This window comes from Thalassophryne amazonica, chromosome 18, assembly GCF_902500255.1.
Source record: "Thalassophryne amazonica chromosome 18, fThaAma1.1, whole genome shotgun sequence".
Taxonomy (NCBI): Eukaryota; Metazoa; Chordata; class Actinopteri; order Batrachoidiformes; family Batrachoididae; genus Thalassophryne; species Thalassophryne amazonica.
The window spans coordinates 15,710,544-15,730,703 of record NC_047120.1 but is presented as its reverse complement, the minus strand read 5'-3'; the positions used below and the strand labels follow the sequence as shown (position 1 = coordinate 15,730,703).

General features: G+C 38.4%; 1 protein-coding gene across 1 annotated transcript in view; it reads left to right on the top strand.

Moving 5' to 3' along the window:
- Window positions 1-17,384, top strand: part of LOC117530533 (formin-2-like) — a 116,112-nt gene extending 98,728 nt beyond the window's left edge. The window contains 4 exon segments of the mRNA XM_034193425.1: window positions 1,386-1,437; window positions 4,632-4,781; window positions 8,581-8,662; window positions 17,300-17,384. Coding sequence (XP_034049316.1) covers window positions 1,386-1,437; window positions 4,632-4,781; window positions 8,581-8,662; window positions 17,300-17,326 — 311 coding nt within the window. The 3' untranslated portion in view covers window positions 17,327-17,384.
- The last annotated feature ends 2,776 nt before the right edge of the window (window positions 17,385-20,160 follow it).

Sequence of the window (20,160 nt, the reverse complement as noted above, 5' to 3'; positions counted from 1 at the left end):
CTCAGGGCCTACATAAGACTTACTTGCATCTGTCAGTTGGCTGAAGTGAATAACAATAACAATAAATCCAAATTGTTCACATAATACAGTAAAGTGTCTCAAATTGAACATGAAAATAGGTGATTCTGAATTTAAGCAGGTCGCCAACTGCTGATTTATGTCACCTGGCTGGATACCCAATGCTATAGTGTCATTTTTTTGTAATAATTGTGTTATAGAATGTAGGGACCAATCGGGAAAATTTTGAAATTAAGCACACAATAAATAAATAAATAATTGGGACATTGCACTGCACAGAAGCAAATAATCTGTAATCTGTTCGTAAAGTGCATCTTTTAATATAATTTTACTGATGGCTTTGTTTTTATCCCCCTCTGACCAAAGGCTCGAAGGGGGATTTAATGTCATTCATACCGATTTCCATTCGTCCGTCCATCCCAAAATGGGTATAAGCATTCTGAATTCAACTCTTTTCACATTTTTAGGAGGAATTTCATGAAACTTGGTACAAGTCCTTGTTATGGTTTGGATACATGCATATTATCATATCATTAGAATTGGGTCCATTTTACAAAGGTTATGGTCCTTCATTAACAAATCTAGGCTCTGTCAATTTCATGAGTAGGTGCCTGCATTTTGAAATCAACTACTCTCACATTTTTTGGAAAAATTTAGCAAAACCTGGTACAAGTCCTTGTTATAGGTTGGTAAAATGCAGCATGCTCGGGTTTTCACCAAAATTTTCAACTGGTCCCTGACAGTTTGCTGTCCCATTGTGCCTGAAGACCTCCACTATAGTCCGCCTACCGAGGAAATCCCTCATGGGCTCATTTTACCAGAGTTATGGACCTTGATTTACGAAGCTAAAACTCTTTCAGTTTCATAAGCGAGTGCCTGTATTTTGAAATCAACTTCTCTCCGTACTTTTAGATGGAATTACCACATAAAATTGTACAAATCCTATTGTGGTTGATAATACACATACTATAATTACTGTACCAGATTGACACATCTTGGCAGAGTTATGGACGCCTGATTTCCGAAGCTAAACCCCATCAGTGTTCATGAGTTGGCGCTCTGCATTCGGAAATCAACTCCTTACATATTTAGGATGAATTTGTGAAAACTTGTAGAAATCCTTGAATGTTACCAGCACTTGTACCAAAGCAGCCAGCGGGGGATCTTGTCCTCTCAGAGCACTCGTTTTTATTTTGTTACTGCATCTTGGAAACAATAATTTCTCCTTGAATGTTGGACCGGCTGTGTTGTGGTGAAGTACATGTGATTATAATAGTGCTGTCTATTTCTGTAGTGAAAACTCAAATACACAGCCTTGTTAGTCGTGTTCAATCTTACCTTTTCATATTTCTTTTTTTTTTTTTAAGCTAAAACGGAACTGGAAAATCTGGAATCTCAACTCAGTGACACTCACAGACAGTAAGCACAGTTTGTATGATGCCACACCCCCGTGTTTCTGTTTCTGAGCAGTTTTGTGTTGAATATGTGAATTGTGCTTCATGTAAGTTGCTGACTGCGCTGTTTCAACACCAGAGAACACTGAAGTAAATTCTCACAATCAAACGTCAACAGTTTTCTCAGATTCATTCCATCTAAAGCCCAGAGGGTGTTGTTGCTTTTTATTGCCACCGATCACATCAGAAAATAATGATCCCCCCCCCCCAACGCACAGCTGTATTAATAACTGATATGAGCAAGTGGCATCTGTCATTGGACTGAAAACCTGCAGTAGTTTGTTTTTCTCTGGAATGCATTTCGGACATGCATTAGTCAGAACTTCCCTGGTTTCTCCTTCACACAAAAGATAATTCATTAGACGATGGGCCAGGACCTGGAGTTTGGGCCATTTGGCCCAACTGAGGGAACGATGTCTCACTATATTTTGATAGCTATATATATATATATATATATATATATATATATATATATATATATATATATATTATATATATATATATATATCCCAAGTTGTGGAAAATGTATGATAGCACTGCCAGAGCGGCAGTGTTCACGACCACCCTTAAAAATGCATTCAAATTAAGAGACGTCACGACCCTCACATAAAACACAATCCCCATATTTTTGACACTCATTGAGGACAAATAACCAAATAAATGTGCTTTTCAGATAACATGGTAAATATTTAAGCTAAAAATATGATAATTAATTATAACAAAAATTTAAGAATAAGTTTCATTTTAATTCGGACCAAATATAATTTTTCCTATTTTGTCAGTTCAACATACAAAAGCCTTTGCTATTGAAATTTTTTATTCCTAGTCACTCTGCAGTATACTAAAGAAAACCAAATTGCCTTTATTTTTAGCATATACAGTAAAATGTACATTTGCACAATGCTTTACTGTTTTGGTCTTACTTTCATAATTCTGTAAACCATATATGTTACATTATAAACTATAAATTTTGGGAACTTTTTTAGATACTTTCAATGTTATAACAAATATGTCATTTTAAAATCACTGCCATGTTCCCACGGTTGGAATGGTTTTCTTGGGGCTGTTCTCATCCTCTAAACATGGTAAGTGGAGTTGATTCCAAAAAGCTCTATTCTGGTCTCATCTGACCACATGACCTTCTCCCATGCCTCCTCTGGATCATCCAGATGGTCACTGGTGAACTTCAAACGGGCCTGGACATGTGCTGGCTTGAGCAGGGGGACCTTGCTGCCCTGCAGAATTTTAAACCATGACAGCATCATGTGTTACTAATGTAATCTTTGTGACTGTGGTCCCAGCTCTCTTCAGGTCATTGACCAGGTCTTCCTGTGTAGTTCTGAGCTTTCTCAGAATCATCCCTACCCCACAAAGTGAGATCTTGCATGGAATCCCAGACCGAGGGAGATTGACAGTCATCTTGTGTTTCTTCCACTTTCTAATAAATAATCATAACAGTTGTTGTCTTCTACCAAGCTGCTTGCCTGTTGTCCTGTAGTCCATCCCAGCCAGTGCAGGTCTACAGTTTTGTCCCTGGTGTCCTTAGACAGCTCTTTGGTCTTGGCTATGGTGGACAGGTTGGAGTGTGATTGATTGAGTGTGTGAACAGGTCTCTTTTATACAGGTAACAAGTTTAAACAGGTGCAATTAATACAGGTAAAGAGTGCAGAATAAGAGGGCTTCTTAAAGAAAAATTAACAGGTCTGTGTGAGCCAGAATTCTTGCTGGTTGGTAGGTGTTCAAATACTTATTTGCAGCAGTAACATACAAATAAATTATTAAAAAAATCATACACTGTGATTTCCGGATTTTTTTTTTTTTTTTTAGATTGTCTCTCACAGTGGACATGCACCTAAGATGAAAATTTCAAACCCCTCCATGATTTCTAAGTGGGAGAACTTGCAAAATCGCAGGGTGTTCAAATACTTATTTTCCTCACTGTAGCATTACACACCAAATTTCCTTCTCTAGCATGTCCAAGTGAGCAACAGTAAGATGCTCAAAATACCAAGGTGGCCATCTTGAAATATTCCCATTAAAAACTAAATGCTGCTGTGGCTGCATTGCTATCATCAATTTTCTGTCTCAGGGGGACTTGAACTTTAAAAAAAAATAATAGATAGCACTCCTCTCCCCAGGTGGGCCAAACAAACAAACTCTGGCCCACTGCCTACATGGCCGAGTCATCTGAAATTCATTGGTATTTGTAGATCTGCCATAGATGGGAGACCTAGTCACTGAAGAATGCCCTTGTTGGGAATGTTGTCCTGCCAGGATAGGTTCATTATCTGTCCAGTAGTGTCCGTAGATACCATCCAAATAGATTCACAGCTTTCCTCATCTTCTTGACCTTCTTGCATCCTAGCATTCTTGCCATTGCTCCCCAAAGCAGGAGTTGACCAGCATGAACCGGGTGATGTCTGAGTCAGTATGATATTGTATAAGCTATTTTTCAACCATGATCATGAAACTGTCTGCAAAGGTATTTGGAAGTACTGCTAGCTTTTTCACATATTAACAGCACTGTCATGGCAGAACAGTGACGTAGTCCAGTGGCAAGGACAAGCAAAGACAAACTTCAGTATCTGTTGCAGTGGTAGACTGGGAGGTTTGTTTGTTTATATGTACTCTTTTGTAATACGGTGGGTCCCTTGATTGGGTTTGCATATTGTCCATTGCAAAGAGCTCATCTGACCTTTGACAGGTGATGTCTTTAAGTCCTGCTGGGTGACATGCCACCATCCTCACCAGTTTAAGGCCAGTCTCACACTTTTTTTTGTTCTCCCTTCACGAAATGAGTCGCATTTTTGTGACTTTTTTTTCCTCCCCTATTTTTAACCCTACCCCTTCCCCTAACCACAATCTCCATAGACTCCCCTACATCACCCCACATTTCGTGATATGGTTCCAAAATGAATTTGTGCTCCCATCACAAAAAGTGCCACATTTTCATAACAGTATCACAAATGAATGCATTAAAACCCTCTGGAGAAAAGCCAGAAAGGCAACAAAGTCTTACATTGATGGTTCAAGTCCACTTCATAGCTAAAAACATTGTCGTCACGTCTGCACATACTGTAATGACATGTTTCTAGGATGAATTGTCTTTATATACTAAAAGAAGAGTGCAAAGACATGAACTAAATTGTCTTTTGCCAGGTTCCTGGAGCTGACCGTGTTTTTCTCAGTGAAGGCGAAGACAGGAGAGAAGGAAGTTTCTCCCAACACTTTTTTCTCTGTCTGGCATGAGTTTTGCTCAGACTTCAAGGACCAATGGAAGAAGGAGAACAAGATCATTCTCAAGGAGAGGTACAGGAACATGTTGCACTGGAATGTTGTTTACTCAGGAATTGTTGGTCATTGTTTTTTAATCTTGTGGGAAATTCAGACTCTTTTAGAGTTTGGCATTAAATTACAATAAATTTACCTTTATTGGATACAAAATTCAAATAAACTAAATTAGGGTAGCTACATCCCCAAATCGGGAAAAGGTTGGGATGGTATGGAAAATGAAAATGAATAAACAATTATTTAATTGTAGACAGTGTGAATGTATTTCAGGATTTGTATGGACAACTTCATTTTATTTGTTAATCTACATCCACTCCTACAAGGCCTGAAACAAGTTAAAAAAAAGAGCAATTTAGGACAAGTAAATGAACAGATATTGTTAATTCAAACAGGTGATATCAACAGGTGATTTTAATGATGATTTAGTATCCATGAAAGCCTGAATCTTTGAGGAGAAATGATGAACAGAGGATCTCCAATTTGGAAGGCATGTTTTGCCTTCTACAGTGCAGAATATCATTAAATAATTCAAGGAACCTGGAGGAATTTCAGTGCATAAAGGGCAATGGTGCAAGAATAAAATATGAATCTATGATTTCAGATCATTCAGCACAGTATCAAGAACCATTAGTCATCAATAGCTGATATAACCACATGGGTAAGGGATTACTTTGGTCAACCTTTGTCAAACACAACAATATCATGTTACATTCATAAATGTCACTTCAATCTTTACTGTGCAAAAAAGAAGCCTTATGTTAATCGTATCCAAAAGTGGTGTTTATCTCTGGACTCTAAAACATCTGTGTTGGACATCACACAGTGGAAATGTGTATTGTGGTCAAATGAATCAGTGTTCCAGATTTTTTATTTATTTATTTATTTATTTATTTATTTGGAAGAAATGGATGTCATGTTCCAGGCCAAAGATGAAAAGGACCATCCAGAATGGTATCAGCAGTAAATCAACAAACCAAGGTCTGTCATAGTATGGTGTTGTCAGTGCCCTTGGCAACAGTAACTTACATTTCTGTGATGGCAGCATTAATGCAGAACAATACATTCATATTTTAGAGCAACATGAGCTGCCTTCAAGGCATCTTAAGTGTTGTGAGAAGGAATGACAACATTATAAAGTGGTAAATGCTTTAATATTATGTTTAACACTAAACTGAGTCAATATAAGACCACAAATGCAAGCAGCCATGGACACGGAGGTGATTGCAAAAACCGGGATGTTTAATAATCCAGCATGACAGTGATAAGACAACGGTGACAATGTAATTCCATGTAACAAACCATCCAAAAACTAACAACCTAAGTAAAAATCAGAATAAAGGGGTAACAAAAAACAGCCAAAGAACACAGCGGGGACACTTACTAACTGGAGTTCAAGGTGAAGACAGATGAGAGGAGTGACTCAAACATGGGACTGAACATAATCAACCAGCAAAGGAAAGACAATGGTCAGACAAGAACATGTGCTAACAAATAAGGAACACAAGGGGGCAGTAAACTGAGACATCAAACAGAACATGGAACTAACCAGTGAGCATGACGAAAGACATCTACCAAAAAACACAGAAAATGCAAAACAACCATGGAACAACAAGACAACATAAGTGACAAACCCAACATCATAAAATGCACAGAGAGAAAATAAATGCGGGACTAAAACTGTGACTGAATAAGAACCGGGGACACAAGACAATCTTACGAAATAGATGAAGAGAACAGCATAAATAACAAAGGGCCAGAGGACAGTGGGCAGGGACAAGAATATGACAGGAACACAGATGGATGACAAGACACACAGCAGGCTTTGTCCACTTGATTTGGACTATATATATATATATAGCTCCACTGCGATGCGCGGAATTCCTCCGCACGTCTGTCTCAATGTGCCGAAAAAATGCTGATGTCCACGTCTTTACACAATTCCTGTGCTAGTCAGACGACATACCGGATCAAGACAGCGTCCAGTTTAGAAATGAACGGCACATTCCACTGTTACAAGAGTTTTTGTCATGGAAAGAGGAGCAGAGGGACGCGCCACGGAGCCGTTCATTACACGGGACAAAACCACCTCGGTGTTGGTCTCACAGGATTTCTTTCAGGTGGATTTCAGACGGCTGTCGGTTGCTTTTCAGTCGTGTGATTATCCGATTGTGATTGTGCATGAGCTGGACCTGCCCCAACATGTCCTGGAAGGCTTCATCACGGCGTTGCTTTGCGCCATGCTCCTCTTTCCATGACAAAAACTCCTGTAACAGTGAAATGTGCCGTTCATTTCTAAACTGGACGCTGTCTTGATCCGGTATGTTGTCTGACTAGCACAGGAATTGTGAAAAGACGTGGACATCAGCATTTTTTCGGCACATTGAGACAGACGTGCGGAGGAGTTCCGCGCGTCACGGTGGAGCTGCATGGTGCAAAGCAACGCCGTGATGAAGCCTTCCAGGACATGTTGGGGCAGGTCCAGCTCATACACAATCACAATCGGATATTCACACGACTGAAAAGCAACCGACAACCGTCTGAAATCCACCTTTAAGCCATCCTGTGAGACCAACACCGAGGTGGTTTTGTCCTGCATAATGAACGGCTCCGTGGCGCGTCCCTCCTCTTTTCTTTCCATGAAAAAAACTCCTATAACAGTGGAATGTGCCGAAAAACTGCTGATGTCCACGACTTCTGCCTTTTTGTGAAAGTCAGATGAGGTCCCGAATCAACAAAGCCTTCACGTTGGAAATGATCTGGTTGTTACAGCGGGGTCTGAGCATGTCGATCGGCGCTGGAAGTGCGCTGCGCTCTCAGCAGTTGTGGGCCGTCCTTAAAGCGGCAGTAACACTCCTTAATCTGTATAATCCCCATAAAATTGGCCCTGAAAGCCATATTAATTTTCCGAACGGTGTCCACCTGGAGGTCTCTCACAGTTTCTGGAAAAAAATTGATGCAGCAAAGCTCCAAATTGTTCAGACATTTATTCGCAATAAAGATCCGAAGAGAGGGGTGGACCACTGCTCACACAAAGCCTGCTCACAGGCAAATGACGCAACCGACAGGCTTAAAAAACTCACACATGAGCACGAAGGTTCAAGCTTGGCTGATGCAATCACACGTGATTCAAATCCATATGGTTTTTGAAAAAAATAAAAAGGTCGGATACTTTTCTAACAGACCTCGTATATATATATATATATATATATATATATATATATATATATATATATATATATATATATATATATATATATATATATATATATATATATATATATATATATATATATATATATATATATGAGGCTGCAGGCCCAAATAGAGGAATGGATGCATATTAACAAATGAAATGAAGCTGACCGGAATAACACATGAAATATCTTGGATTTATACTGTCTGCAGTGGGGAAAAAAGTCAAAGTAAATGTAAGAATCACTCTGGGGTTATTACCAATTTTGTCCCAACTTTTTTGGGGATTTGGGGTTGTACAATCTAGATCAGGGGTGGGCAATCATGTGCCATGAAGGGCCGAAGCACTGCAGGTTTTCCTTGCTACCAATCACCTCAGCAAGTGATTTCATTAATGTTCAGGTGTTTCAACAGGTGATTTCATTGACAACCAGGTGTTTATGTTCAAGGGAGACGCTCATCAGCAACCCACCTGCTGAGGTGATTGGTTGCAAGGAAAACCTGCAGTGTCTCGGCCCTCGTTGCCCACCCCTGATCTAGATGCAAGTCTTGGCTTTAAAAAACATGAATGTAATTACTTAGCTGAATATCATCCTTATAATCATTAATTTGCTTTTATTACCAGGTTAAAAGCAGCAGAAGAGTCTTTCCAGCAGGCAAAGGAAAAAGCTTCGTACAGTGTCAAACCCAAACATGCCTCTGGGATAGTAAGTAGACATTACACGCTTTATGGTGTCAGTAACCTGAAGCACAGACAATCCGGCGATATACAACCCCTGGCAAAAATTATGGAATCACCGGCCTCAGAGGATGTTCATTCAGTTGTTTAATTTTGTAGAAAAAAAGCAGATGACAGACATGACACAAAACTAAAGTCATTTCAAATGGCAACTTTCTGGCTTTAAGAAACACTATAAGAAATCAAGAAAAAAAGATTGTGGCAGTCAGTAACGGTTACTTTTTTAGACCAAGCAGAGGAAAAAAATATGGAATCACTCAATTCTGAGGAAAAAATTATGGAATCACCCTGTAAATTTTCATCCCCCAAATTAACACCTGCATCATATCAGATCTGCTCATTGACATTGACCCTATGTGTCTTTTTGCAAGGAATGTTTTTGCAGTTTTTGCTCTATGGCAAGATGCATTATCATCTTGAAAAATGATTTCATCATCCCCAAACATCCTTTCAATTGTCCAAAATATCAACATAAACTTGTGCATTTATTGATGATGTAATGACAGCCATCTCCCCAGTGCCTTTACCTGACATGCAGCCCCATATCATCAATGACTGTGGAAATTTACATGTTCTCTTCAGGCAGTCATCTTTATAAATCTCATTGGAACAGCACAAAACAAAAGTTCCAGCATCATCACCTTGCCCAATGCAGATTCGAGATTCATCACTGAATATGACTTTCATCCAGTCATCCACAGTCCAGGATTGCTTTTCCTTAGCCCATTGTAACCTTGTTTTTTTCTGTTTAGGTGTTAATGATGGCTTTCGTTTAGCTTTTCTGTATGTAAATCCCATTTCCTTTAGGCGGTTTCTTACAGTTCGGTCACAGACGTTGACTCCAGTTTCCTCCCATTCATTCCTCATTTGTTTTGTTGTACATTTTTCGATTTTTGAGACATATTGCTTTAAGTTTTCTGTCTTGACGCTTTGATGTCTTCCATGGTCTACCAGTATGTTTGCCTTTAACAACCTTCCCATGTTGTTTGTATTTGGTCCAGAGTTTAGACACAGCTGACTGTGAACAACCAACATCTTTTGCAACATTGCGTGATGATTTACTCTCTTTTAAGAGTTTGATAATCCTCTCCTTTGTTTCAATTGACATCTCTCGTGTTGGAGCCATGATTCATGTCAGTCCACTTGGTGCAACAGCTCTCCAAGGTGTGTTCACTCCTTTTTAGATGCAGACTAACGAGCAGATCTGATATGATGCAGGTGTTAGTTTTGGGGATGAAAATTTACAGGGTGATTCCATAATTTTTTCCTCAGAATTGAGTGATTCCATATTTTTTTCCTCTGCTTGGTCTAAAAAAGTAACCGTTACTGACTGTCACAATCTTTTTTTCTTGATTTCTTATAGTGTTTCTTAAAGCCAGAAAGTTGCCATTTGAAATGACTTTAGTTTTGTGTCATGTCTGTGATCTGCTTTTTTTCTACAAAATTAAACAACTGAATGAACATCCTCCGAGGCCGGTGATTCCATAATTTTTGCCAGGGGTTGTAGTATCATTTGCACTTGGTGTTGCACCTATTTGTTGGCAAGGTAAGTAAAATCATATCTTATTTGGTTTGAAAAAACAATAGGTTTATATTCCTAGAATCGACTGGGTGCTTAAAATTAAGAAATGTAATTAAATAAAAATAAGGACTAACAAATAAGAAAAATAAAATAATAATATTAATAATAAAAATAAAAAAGATGGCACTGTGAAAAAGCTCAATATGAGGACCTCCTTAACTGGAGGTTCAGTATTTGAGAGAGCTAAAAAGGAAAAGAGGAAAGAATTAGAGAGCAGAGAGCAGGTAGCAGAAGAGGAACGTGATCAACAAATAATAGGTGCAGAGAAAAGTCATTATTGTGGGGTTCTTAAATGGTTTATAGAGAATTTAAAAAAATAATTTATAAATGTTTTATAAAGACATTACATATTTTGTTAATAATTATTAAGCCATCTATTTATGTTCTTACCAATGAGTAGCTAATAAAAAAGAATGCTTAATAATTTGTGAGGAAAAATGTAAAGACAATAAAAATATGATTTGTAAACTATTTTTTATCACTAATGAATAGTGTCTGATTTTACGTTTGTAAATGATCTATTAATTAATTTATTAATAGATCTATTAATAGATCTATTTATTAATGATCTGTTATAAATTAACTATTAATGATCAACTTTTCTTGAATGGTTATAGAGAATTAAAAATCATCTATAAATGTTTCATAAAGATGTTACATATTTTGTTATTAATAATAATTAAGCCATCTATTTATGTTCTCACCAGTGAGGAGCTAATAAAAAGAATGCTTTGCAAATGTTTTACAAGTAGTTATTTAAGCATTTACTTACATTTTATAAATGCTTTACTAATGCTTTATAGCGGGCAGTTAATATAAAGTGTTACCAAAAAGCATTATCTTTGTTATGTACATGCCTCTGCATTTTCCACCATAAGCGTCAGAAATAAACATGACTACTCCAGAGGGAGAAACAGCCACTAAATACTTAACTGTGATATTTGCATATTTGTGTCTGTATGACTCAGGCCTTGAATCCAGTGTTGTGCCTTTTGTAAAACTGTCTTTGTACAGTCAATTACACAGGTTGGGTTAACAATGTGCTCTTTAAAAGCTTTTGACAATGTTGCTTTGATTGTTTCATGAGGCAACCACACAGTGAGATCCTTCATGTGTTCACTCATAAAGTCTACCCACAGTCCCACTGTGCTGCTGACCTGACCTTGTGATTTTTTAAATCTGTGTTCCAAATCAGCCATGACAAAGTTTTGTCTTAGTTTTATTAAAGTTATTAGAACTTGGACCACAACTGGGATTGATGGTGAAGTGTTTGAAATTCTATGAGTGGAATCCCTGCATACTTCAGACTTCAGACTTCAGACAACTTTATTGATCCCAAAAAAGGGCAATTACGTTTACACTCCAATTACCTCAGACAAGATACAGCAATTAATCCACAATTATTACTTGTTTACCGTAATAATGGCACAAATCAAAATTAAAGACAACACATATACATTTGACATTGTTTATGTGTACTGAACTTGAAGTAGTCCGTTTTCCGAATTGAGGCAAAGTGGGTGAAGGCCGCAGCAGGAGGGGCCCGCACCACCCAGATTATCAGATGGGAGTCTGCATCACTCTCTAAGATGCAGTCAGCTACAGGGTGTGGTGGTCCTGGTGGTGGTGGTGGATGCATTTGACACGTGATGATGGGCTCTTTTGAACAGAGACGTGGTTGAGAGAAACTAGCATGTGGTCAAAAACACAATGAGACAAAACGAAGCAAGGCAATGGTACAAGAGAAGGCTGTAAAGAAGGCTCAAGGCACATCAATCTCACAAAGGACCAGAGCCAAAAGAGAGTCTTAAATACACCCAAGTGATGAACAGGTGTGAGGGGAGGCGACTAGAACAGGGGTGTGGTCAGACAAAGAGAAACACCCACCACCAAGAGAATGACAGAGAGAACCCAAGCAGAAAGCAACAGGCAAGGAACCGACAACACCCAAAAATAAGACAAAATGTACAATAACACAGAGCACAAACAAAACCTGACACAGTCCAAATGCACGTTACATTTTAACTCTTCAGAAAAGGATAATACATGTTGTTGCTAATGATTAATACCTACAGTGATTTGTCCTCCAGACACACAAAATCATACCTGTTATTCTGGTGACACTGTTGTCAATCATCTTTAGCTTCTCCAGTGGTCTGTAATATCCCAGCCACAAAGTAGGATGTTCCTCTGTGGGCTTTTTGTCAACAAAGTGAAAAGAGCACATGTATAACATTTTAAGTGGTCTTTTCAAGTTGAGTTTTTTCAGCCACATCCTTCTGGGTTCCTCATCCCTCTGTCGGCGGTGGAAACTATCTCGGTCCGGCTGTATGTTCAAAACATCGCTGTTGTAGCTGCAGATTTAACTTTGTCTGGTTGTTAGTATAAAAGCAAACAGCGCAACATGTTCCTGAACTGCACAAGGAGATTTTTTTAAAATGCTACAGGAGGTGATCATCGTTTAGAAAAGAAAACAATAAACTTTTTTAAATTAACCAGTCTGGGAAATGAAACCCGCTATAAAACAATGGCTCACTGCTACTTTCGGTGTCTAACAGCAAGTTGCACCCATAATCGCTTCTACAGCAGTGCCCTCAGGAATAAGATGGATAGGCTTACCTATGCAGCACCAGCCATTTTAGATTGTCCTTATCATCAGTAAAACAGTTTTTGTCTCAGAGACTCCAAATAATGCAGCAAAGAACCTTGCCACATAGCACTACTCAGACAAAATAGATAAATATACAAAAACATAAATAAAATACACTTAAACACAACATGGTTATAATAACCACTTTTACATTTTGGATAACTCTTGAATCATAAAGAATACAATGAGAATTCTTTGTTTTCTGCATTCCTTGGGGTGGTTCATATTAAACAGCATACATGCTCATTTCTGTCTCAGATCTTCTGTCATTCTGAGTTGTTTAAAAAGAATTATTCTACAATCTCCACAAAATTTCACTAAATCTCCTGTAGCCCACAAACTAATTATTCTATTGAAATCAGACTTGTGCACATGATCACTATGGATTTATTAAAGAAAAAACTGACACGATTTAACAACGACATATAGATTTCAAGGAATAACTTCTGAACTCAAATTTTCTGGCATTTTCAATTGTTTGAAAGTGTTTTGTTTTGGGGTTTTTACAAAAGCGTTTTTTTTTTCACTAATCCTCCTACAATTTGTATTCAGTCTTCAAAAAAGATTGGTTTCAACCAAGATGAACAAACCGTACCAAATTAATATTTGATATTTTGCTGTGATTTTCCTAAAATTGGCTACCAAGTTTGAGTGGGTGTGGCTTATTTAATTAAATCTGACCATGAATAAAGTGCTCGAAATCAAGCTTGGTGAAAATGATCACTTTGGATTTACACAAAAACTTACATGTGCCAACCTGATGGGGCGCTTTATCCACCAAAATATAGTTTTGGCGCTACGTTCTTTCAAGCTCACTTGGCTATCGCGACCAGCCACCATCTGCAGATGTGGAGTCTAAAAACACCAGCCGACAAATTGGACAAATTCTGTTCCCTGTTGCATCCGTGACCTGATGGCTGATCTAACGTTGTTTGACTTCTTTATAGCAAGACATTTATCATATTTATTATTTATGTATGTAATAAAGATGAAAAGAAAGATTAAGGATAAAAGTGTGAGCTGCATGAACATAATTCTTACAACAACAATCTCAGGAAAGAAACTTTTTTCCCTATGACATGCAACAAATAAAGCTAACAGAAGGGGATCACATATTTTCAGTTTTATTAAAAGATCTTTCTTTCTAGGGGAGGTGGCCAAGTGGTTAGTGCGCATGGTTTCAGTGCGGAAGGTTCCCGGTTCAAATCCTACCCCTCCCACCCCTCCATGTAATGTGGAGTTGCGGCAGGAAGGGCATCCGGCGTAAAACTTGTGCCAATTCAACATGCAGATCCACCTTGAATTTGCTGTGGTGACCCCGAGTGCAAACAAGGGAGCAGCCGAAGGGACTTATACTATTAAAAGATCTTTCTTTAAAAAAAAAGAAAATTGTACAAATGAACAATTTAGAGCATCTGAAGCAGCATAAACAAGTTGACAAACAAGTGTCTACAATTATTAACAAAGGAAAAAACATTTATCCACAGGAAGTGGTAGATTTATTTTTAATACCCTCAATATTTCGGGCTTTTAATTTGAAGGTTGTTTGATAAATTTTGATAGATTTATTGTCATGACAAGTGCAACAGAATTTCTTCCCACACAATCACCTCAGACAAAATACACTTATTCCACAATTATTACAAGTTGAACGTAATAATGGCACACATCAGAATTAGAACACCCATACATATACTTTTGATTGTTTATGTACGCTAAACTTTAAGAGAGTCCGTCATCTGAATTGAGGCAATTAATGTTCCTCTCTTCATAATTCAGTAAGTCTCCCTTTTAAAAAGCTATAAAAAGGATTTTAACATCAAACCAGTTTTGAAGATGTCATTATTTCTTTTTTAAAGGTATATATTTGTTAGTAGCAGTGGTGGGCACAGCTAACCAAAAGGTTAGCTTCGATAACAGTTAATCCGCTAATTGAATTAACTTGTATAAAGCTAAACCGATAAACCCCTAAAAAATAAAAGCTAAACCGATAACTTTCAGTACTGACTTCAGTACACTAGCAGCTACTGACACGAGTGAGTGCGTCTGTGTCAGATCAGCCTTACTTCAGCAAAAGACACCTGGTGACCAGAGAGAAAGGAAAGAGAAGAGCAAAAGGAATAGGGAGGGGGGGAAAAAAAGATCATTTCTCTTCACACCATACAGACTCGCTGGTATACCACCCAAGTCATGCACAGGCAGACAGTTAAAATTTTAAACAAAGTAATTCCGGACAAGTTATTGAAATTAACACATCTGTCACATCTGTCTTTTTATAAAGTGAAAATATCAGCTATATGTTTTAGTTTTAAAGTAATGCACTAATTTTGAAGGTTTTAGTGTTTAGACACACATGCCACAGTGCATTATGGGTAAATGCTGTTCATACTTCCATGAACACTGCCATCTAATTGCTACACATTTGCTAAAAGTGCTGAATCCACTTAAACAGAATTTTCAGTTTTCAAATTGCATTTTTTTTTTTTACAAATGAAAATAATTACATATTTACAAATACAGATTTATGTGTAAAACCCACCACGTTTCAATTTTATCTAAAAAGCAAATCCGCTAATGAAAACATTAGCTTTGATAATTAGCGGTTAGCGGCTTAGTGGAACCGTGCCCACCACTGGTTAGGAGATAATGGATCTGATGTTCTCTGAGCTACAACAAAGCAAATCAGTGTCAGTTAAGTCTTCAGCCAATCAGGACAAATCTGGGTCATCACAGGGGCGGTTCTCAGTCAACGGCAGCGACTGACTCCTGGCGGCACGCTGCGGCAAGGTTTTACAGTCATGTGACATGGTGATGAAATAAAAAGTGAGGATGTGACTGACATGCAGTGTGTTCTGTTCTAGCCACATTTAGCGTAGTGTTACACGGCGCTGAATGATCACTGCATGGCACCACCAGCCAAAAGGAGAACAGGAGGAGTAGAGAAGATCAGACATGCAGTTAATCAGTGTGCCAGAGGAAGATGCAGAGTGAGATGGATTATCAATGGCAAGAACCCCAGTGGAACAACCACAGAACACATAATTTTATTGCACTCATTAAATTTATATGTCTTTATGTGTGACTGCTGTATTTTGGTCAAATTGTGCAAAACGTGCTTGGACCCCATCATTGCAGCTTGCAGCTAAATTTGTGAATTGTTATTATGATGGGAATTGAACATGAAGTGAGAAAGTGGGATGAGATGATCCTGGGGGTACACAAGAAGGCATATGTCAACAGGTGACTCAAAATCCAAACCTTTAGTCTTTAGGGCCCCTTTTGGCTCCCGTTTTACTGCACGGCTGTGAGACATACACAGTAAAATCACCAGTGTAAAACTAACACTGACAGTGTTAAATTAATACTCCCAGTGTACATATGGTCCTGCTATGGTCAGAGTGGGACCATATGTTCACTGTCATTGTTAATTTAACACTGGTGATTTTACTGTGTATGGCCTCATGACTGACCAAAGATGATGACTGGATGTCTTTGCTAATAGGATCCAAGGAACCTTTGGTACTATTGGAAAGATTTGTCAAAAGAAGAGTTAGGTATGGACACTGAGACGAGTTGTACAACTTTTGTTGAAATGAAACGTTACCTACGGCATTTTGACCAAATGGCACATTTCTAAGCATGATTGAGTACACAGGTACCTCAGTGTTGAGGACCCCAAGTCTCACGGGACACCCGTATTTCCCCTAGCTCAGGCAGATAGATGGCTCCTTAAAAGATATGCATTCATGGTTGAAATCCAGGACCCAAGGCAGTACCATGTCATGATGCATATTTTTATTGTAACCATTGTGGTCATAGCAACCTCTCAGCCCATGATTTGTCCCCAATAACATGTTTATGTAAACTGTACTCATGAATTGCATTAAAACTTTGGGACATGAAGGCAACTGCACTCAAAAAACTGACTCATTGGATTGGTTTTCCATCTAATACATGCATGTAGTCCCAACTGAATTATATTAAATTATCTTGCATGGATGTGTTTTATTTGAGTTGGAGCTACATATATTTATTAGATGGAAATCCTGCACATAATTGAATTGAGTTCATCCAATGAGTCTTTTTTTAAGTGCACTCAAAAAATGGCTCTTTGTATGAACTCAATTCAATTATGTGCAGTATTTCCATCTAATAAATATATGTAGTCCCAATTAAATTAACTTGCATGGATGCACTTTGGGTTGGGACTACATGTATTTAATACATGAAAATCTTGCTCATAATTGAATTGCGTTCATCCAATGCATCAGTTTTTTGAGTGCACTTTTGTAAATATACTTGTCTAATTTCCAGCTGTGTGTCCAAGAGGACAGATGTGATGAACCTTAACCTTTGTGATGTCTCTTCCTCAGAAAGCGAAGCTTGGCATGAAGATTTGACCCGGTGGATTGGCGTGTTTGTTTCATGGATTTGGGCACCAGCATTGTTTGGAAAAAATTTTTATAGAAGACAGCAGATGCAAGACGATACAAGAGAAGAACTGATTGTGGTGTGTACAGAAAAGCTTCCACTGAACATCAGAGCACCTGTTTATTATTTCCAGTCTGATCACTTTCGCCTGCTGTGTCCACCTGTAGCCTTACGTTGCACTTCTCTATAGATGTCTGATTTTTATGTTCCGCACAATAAAAGCAAGATTGCTGCCGTTGGACCATCAAGTCTAGATTCAGATGCACCGCAAGCAGAACTGGTGTAACAGTGTTCAGTATTAATGCAAAACTGTGCCAGTATGCATTGTGAAAATGGAAAGCAATGTAAAGTCATTCACTGTAATAAAAACATTTTGATCATAAGGAAAAAAAAAAATGCTCAGTGTCACTCTGTACCGTTCTGTCTCACACTGAGCGTGACACATACACTTCCACACCAAATTACAAATAGTTAGTGTATCAAACTATGTATCAAGTGTTCACAATCAGGATTTATGTTGCATGATCACAACAACTGTGCAGCATTAAAGACACACGCAGTCATATGACACAAGAGCAGCCAACAGACATTCTGCACCAGTGTTTGTTTCAGTTCAGATGGATAAAGATTTGTAATTTGCTGTTAATTGTAAAGTTAAATATGACAGCGATGCTGTTAAAACCTTTGACATGTCCAACGGTTTGGCTGTGGCCAAAAGCTGGATGTCATCGACTTTTACGTACAAATCAGAGGGAAAAAAAAAAAAGATGGTTGATTTTGGCCCTGTACAACATAAACATTTAACCTGGGGACAACCAAAAAAAAAAGCCTAAAATGAATAAAATGCATGAAATAACTGTTGGACAAAACAAGTGTCAACCTGTGTCTGTGTCAAGTTTCAAGTCTGTGTTTTAAGGAAATGACATTCATTGAAAACTGATCTTTGTATCAAAGTCAACATGGCTGACACTGTGTTACTTTATTCTTAAATCTTACAAATAGCATATAAATAATAATATTAAGAAATTGTATTATTAAATATTTTTTGAAGTAGTTGAGTCTAGTTATTATGTGAAAAAAAAGTTTTTAAAATGCCTTTAAAAGTGGACCTTTAAAGAGTCTGGGGGGCTTTCCCACCCCTCAGCCCTGTGGGTCCACCCCTGTAGAACAGACAAGAAGAGAAAGAAGACGTGTACAGTGGACTTATCAGTGTGGCTTTTGAGGTATTCAATACATGTGCACGTCCGACTGCAAACCTAACACAATTTGCACTTCTACAACAAGTCACCATGACACAAAGTCACACTTATGTAATCTTTGCAGTTAATCCACAGGTCACATGCATGCTGATCAGCGGGAGCGGACACATCAGGGATCAGCTGTTATTTGTTATATGTGACCCTGCGATAGACTGGTGTCCTGTCCAAAGTGTACCCCACCCTATTCCCACTATGAATGTAGGAATAGGCTCTACTGCATCTCCACCATTACCCTTCACTGGAGTTGTCGTGTATTGAAACAGACTTATTATCTGGTATCTGAAACAGACTTATTATCTGGCATCTGAAACAGACATATTATCAGGCATCATGTGTATATAAAGGGATGCCTGTCTGTGAGACAACGAGAGGAGATGAGTGAGATGGCAGAGAGCATAAAACCTTTTGGTTGTTCCAGGTGTAACAAAGTTGCTTGTTCCTGTGAAACCTTTGTTTTCTTCAACCAGGGAGAACCACACATTTAATTCTCTTAAACACAACAGACGTTGACGACGAGAAACAGATGATTCCTGGTGGAGAAGAGTCCAGCTGAACACTGAACACCGTTGAGATGAAGATGCACATGGTAATGGTAATGGTGCCAGTACTTGCTGTCGGGGTCACCGAAGGCCTCTGGTTTGAAGAGGCGGAGGAAGAATTTGAGGCATATGTGGAACGACTGGAACGGTTCACTCATCTTCAACTGCTTTTCCGGGTCCTGGCAAATGGCATAAAGTTTGGAGAAGAAAAGTCCAAGGCAGTGTTTTTGACAGTCATTGGAAGAGAACACCACACACTGTTGAGAGACTTATGCTAGTAGTGCTATGTGACTAAAAAGATTAATCCAGGTTTTGAGTATATTTCTTATTGTTACATGGAAACAAGGTACCAGTAGCTTCAGTAGATTCTCACAAATCCAACAAGACCAAGCATTCATGATATGCACACTCTTAAGGCTATGAAATTGGGCTATTAGTAAAAAAAAGTAGAAAAGGGGGTGTTCACAATAATAGTAGCATCTGCTGTTGATGCTACAAACTCAAAACTATTATGTTCAAACTGCTTTTTTAGCAATCCTGTGAATCACTAAACTAGTATTTAGTTGTATAACCACAGTTTTTCATGATTTCTTCACATCTGCAAGGCATTAATTTTGTTGGTTTGGAACCAAGATTTTGCTCATTTACTAGTGTGCTTGGGGTCTTTGTCTTGTTGAAACACCTATTTCAAGGGCATGTCCTCTTCAGCATAAGGCAATATGACCTCTTCAAGTATTTCGACATATCCAAACTGATCCATGATACCTGGTATGCGATATATAGGCCCAACACCATAGTAGGAGAAACATGCCCATATCATGATGCTTGCACCACCATGCTTCATGGTCTTCACTGTGAACTGTGGCTTGAATTCAGAGTTTGGGGGTCATCTCACAAACTGTCTGCAGCCCTTGGACCCAAAAAGAACAATTTTACTCTCATCAGTCCACAAAATATTCCTCCATTTCTCTTGAGGCCAGTTGATGTGTTCTTTGGCAAATTGCA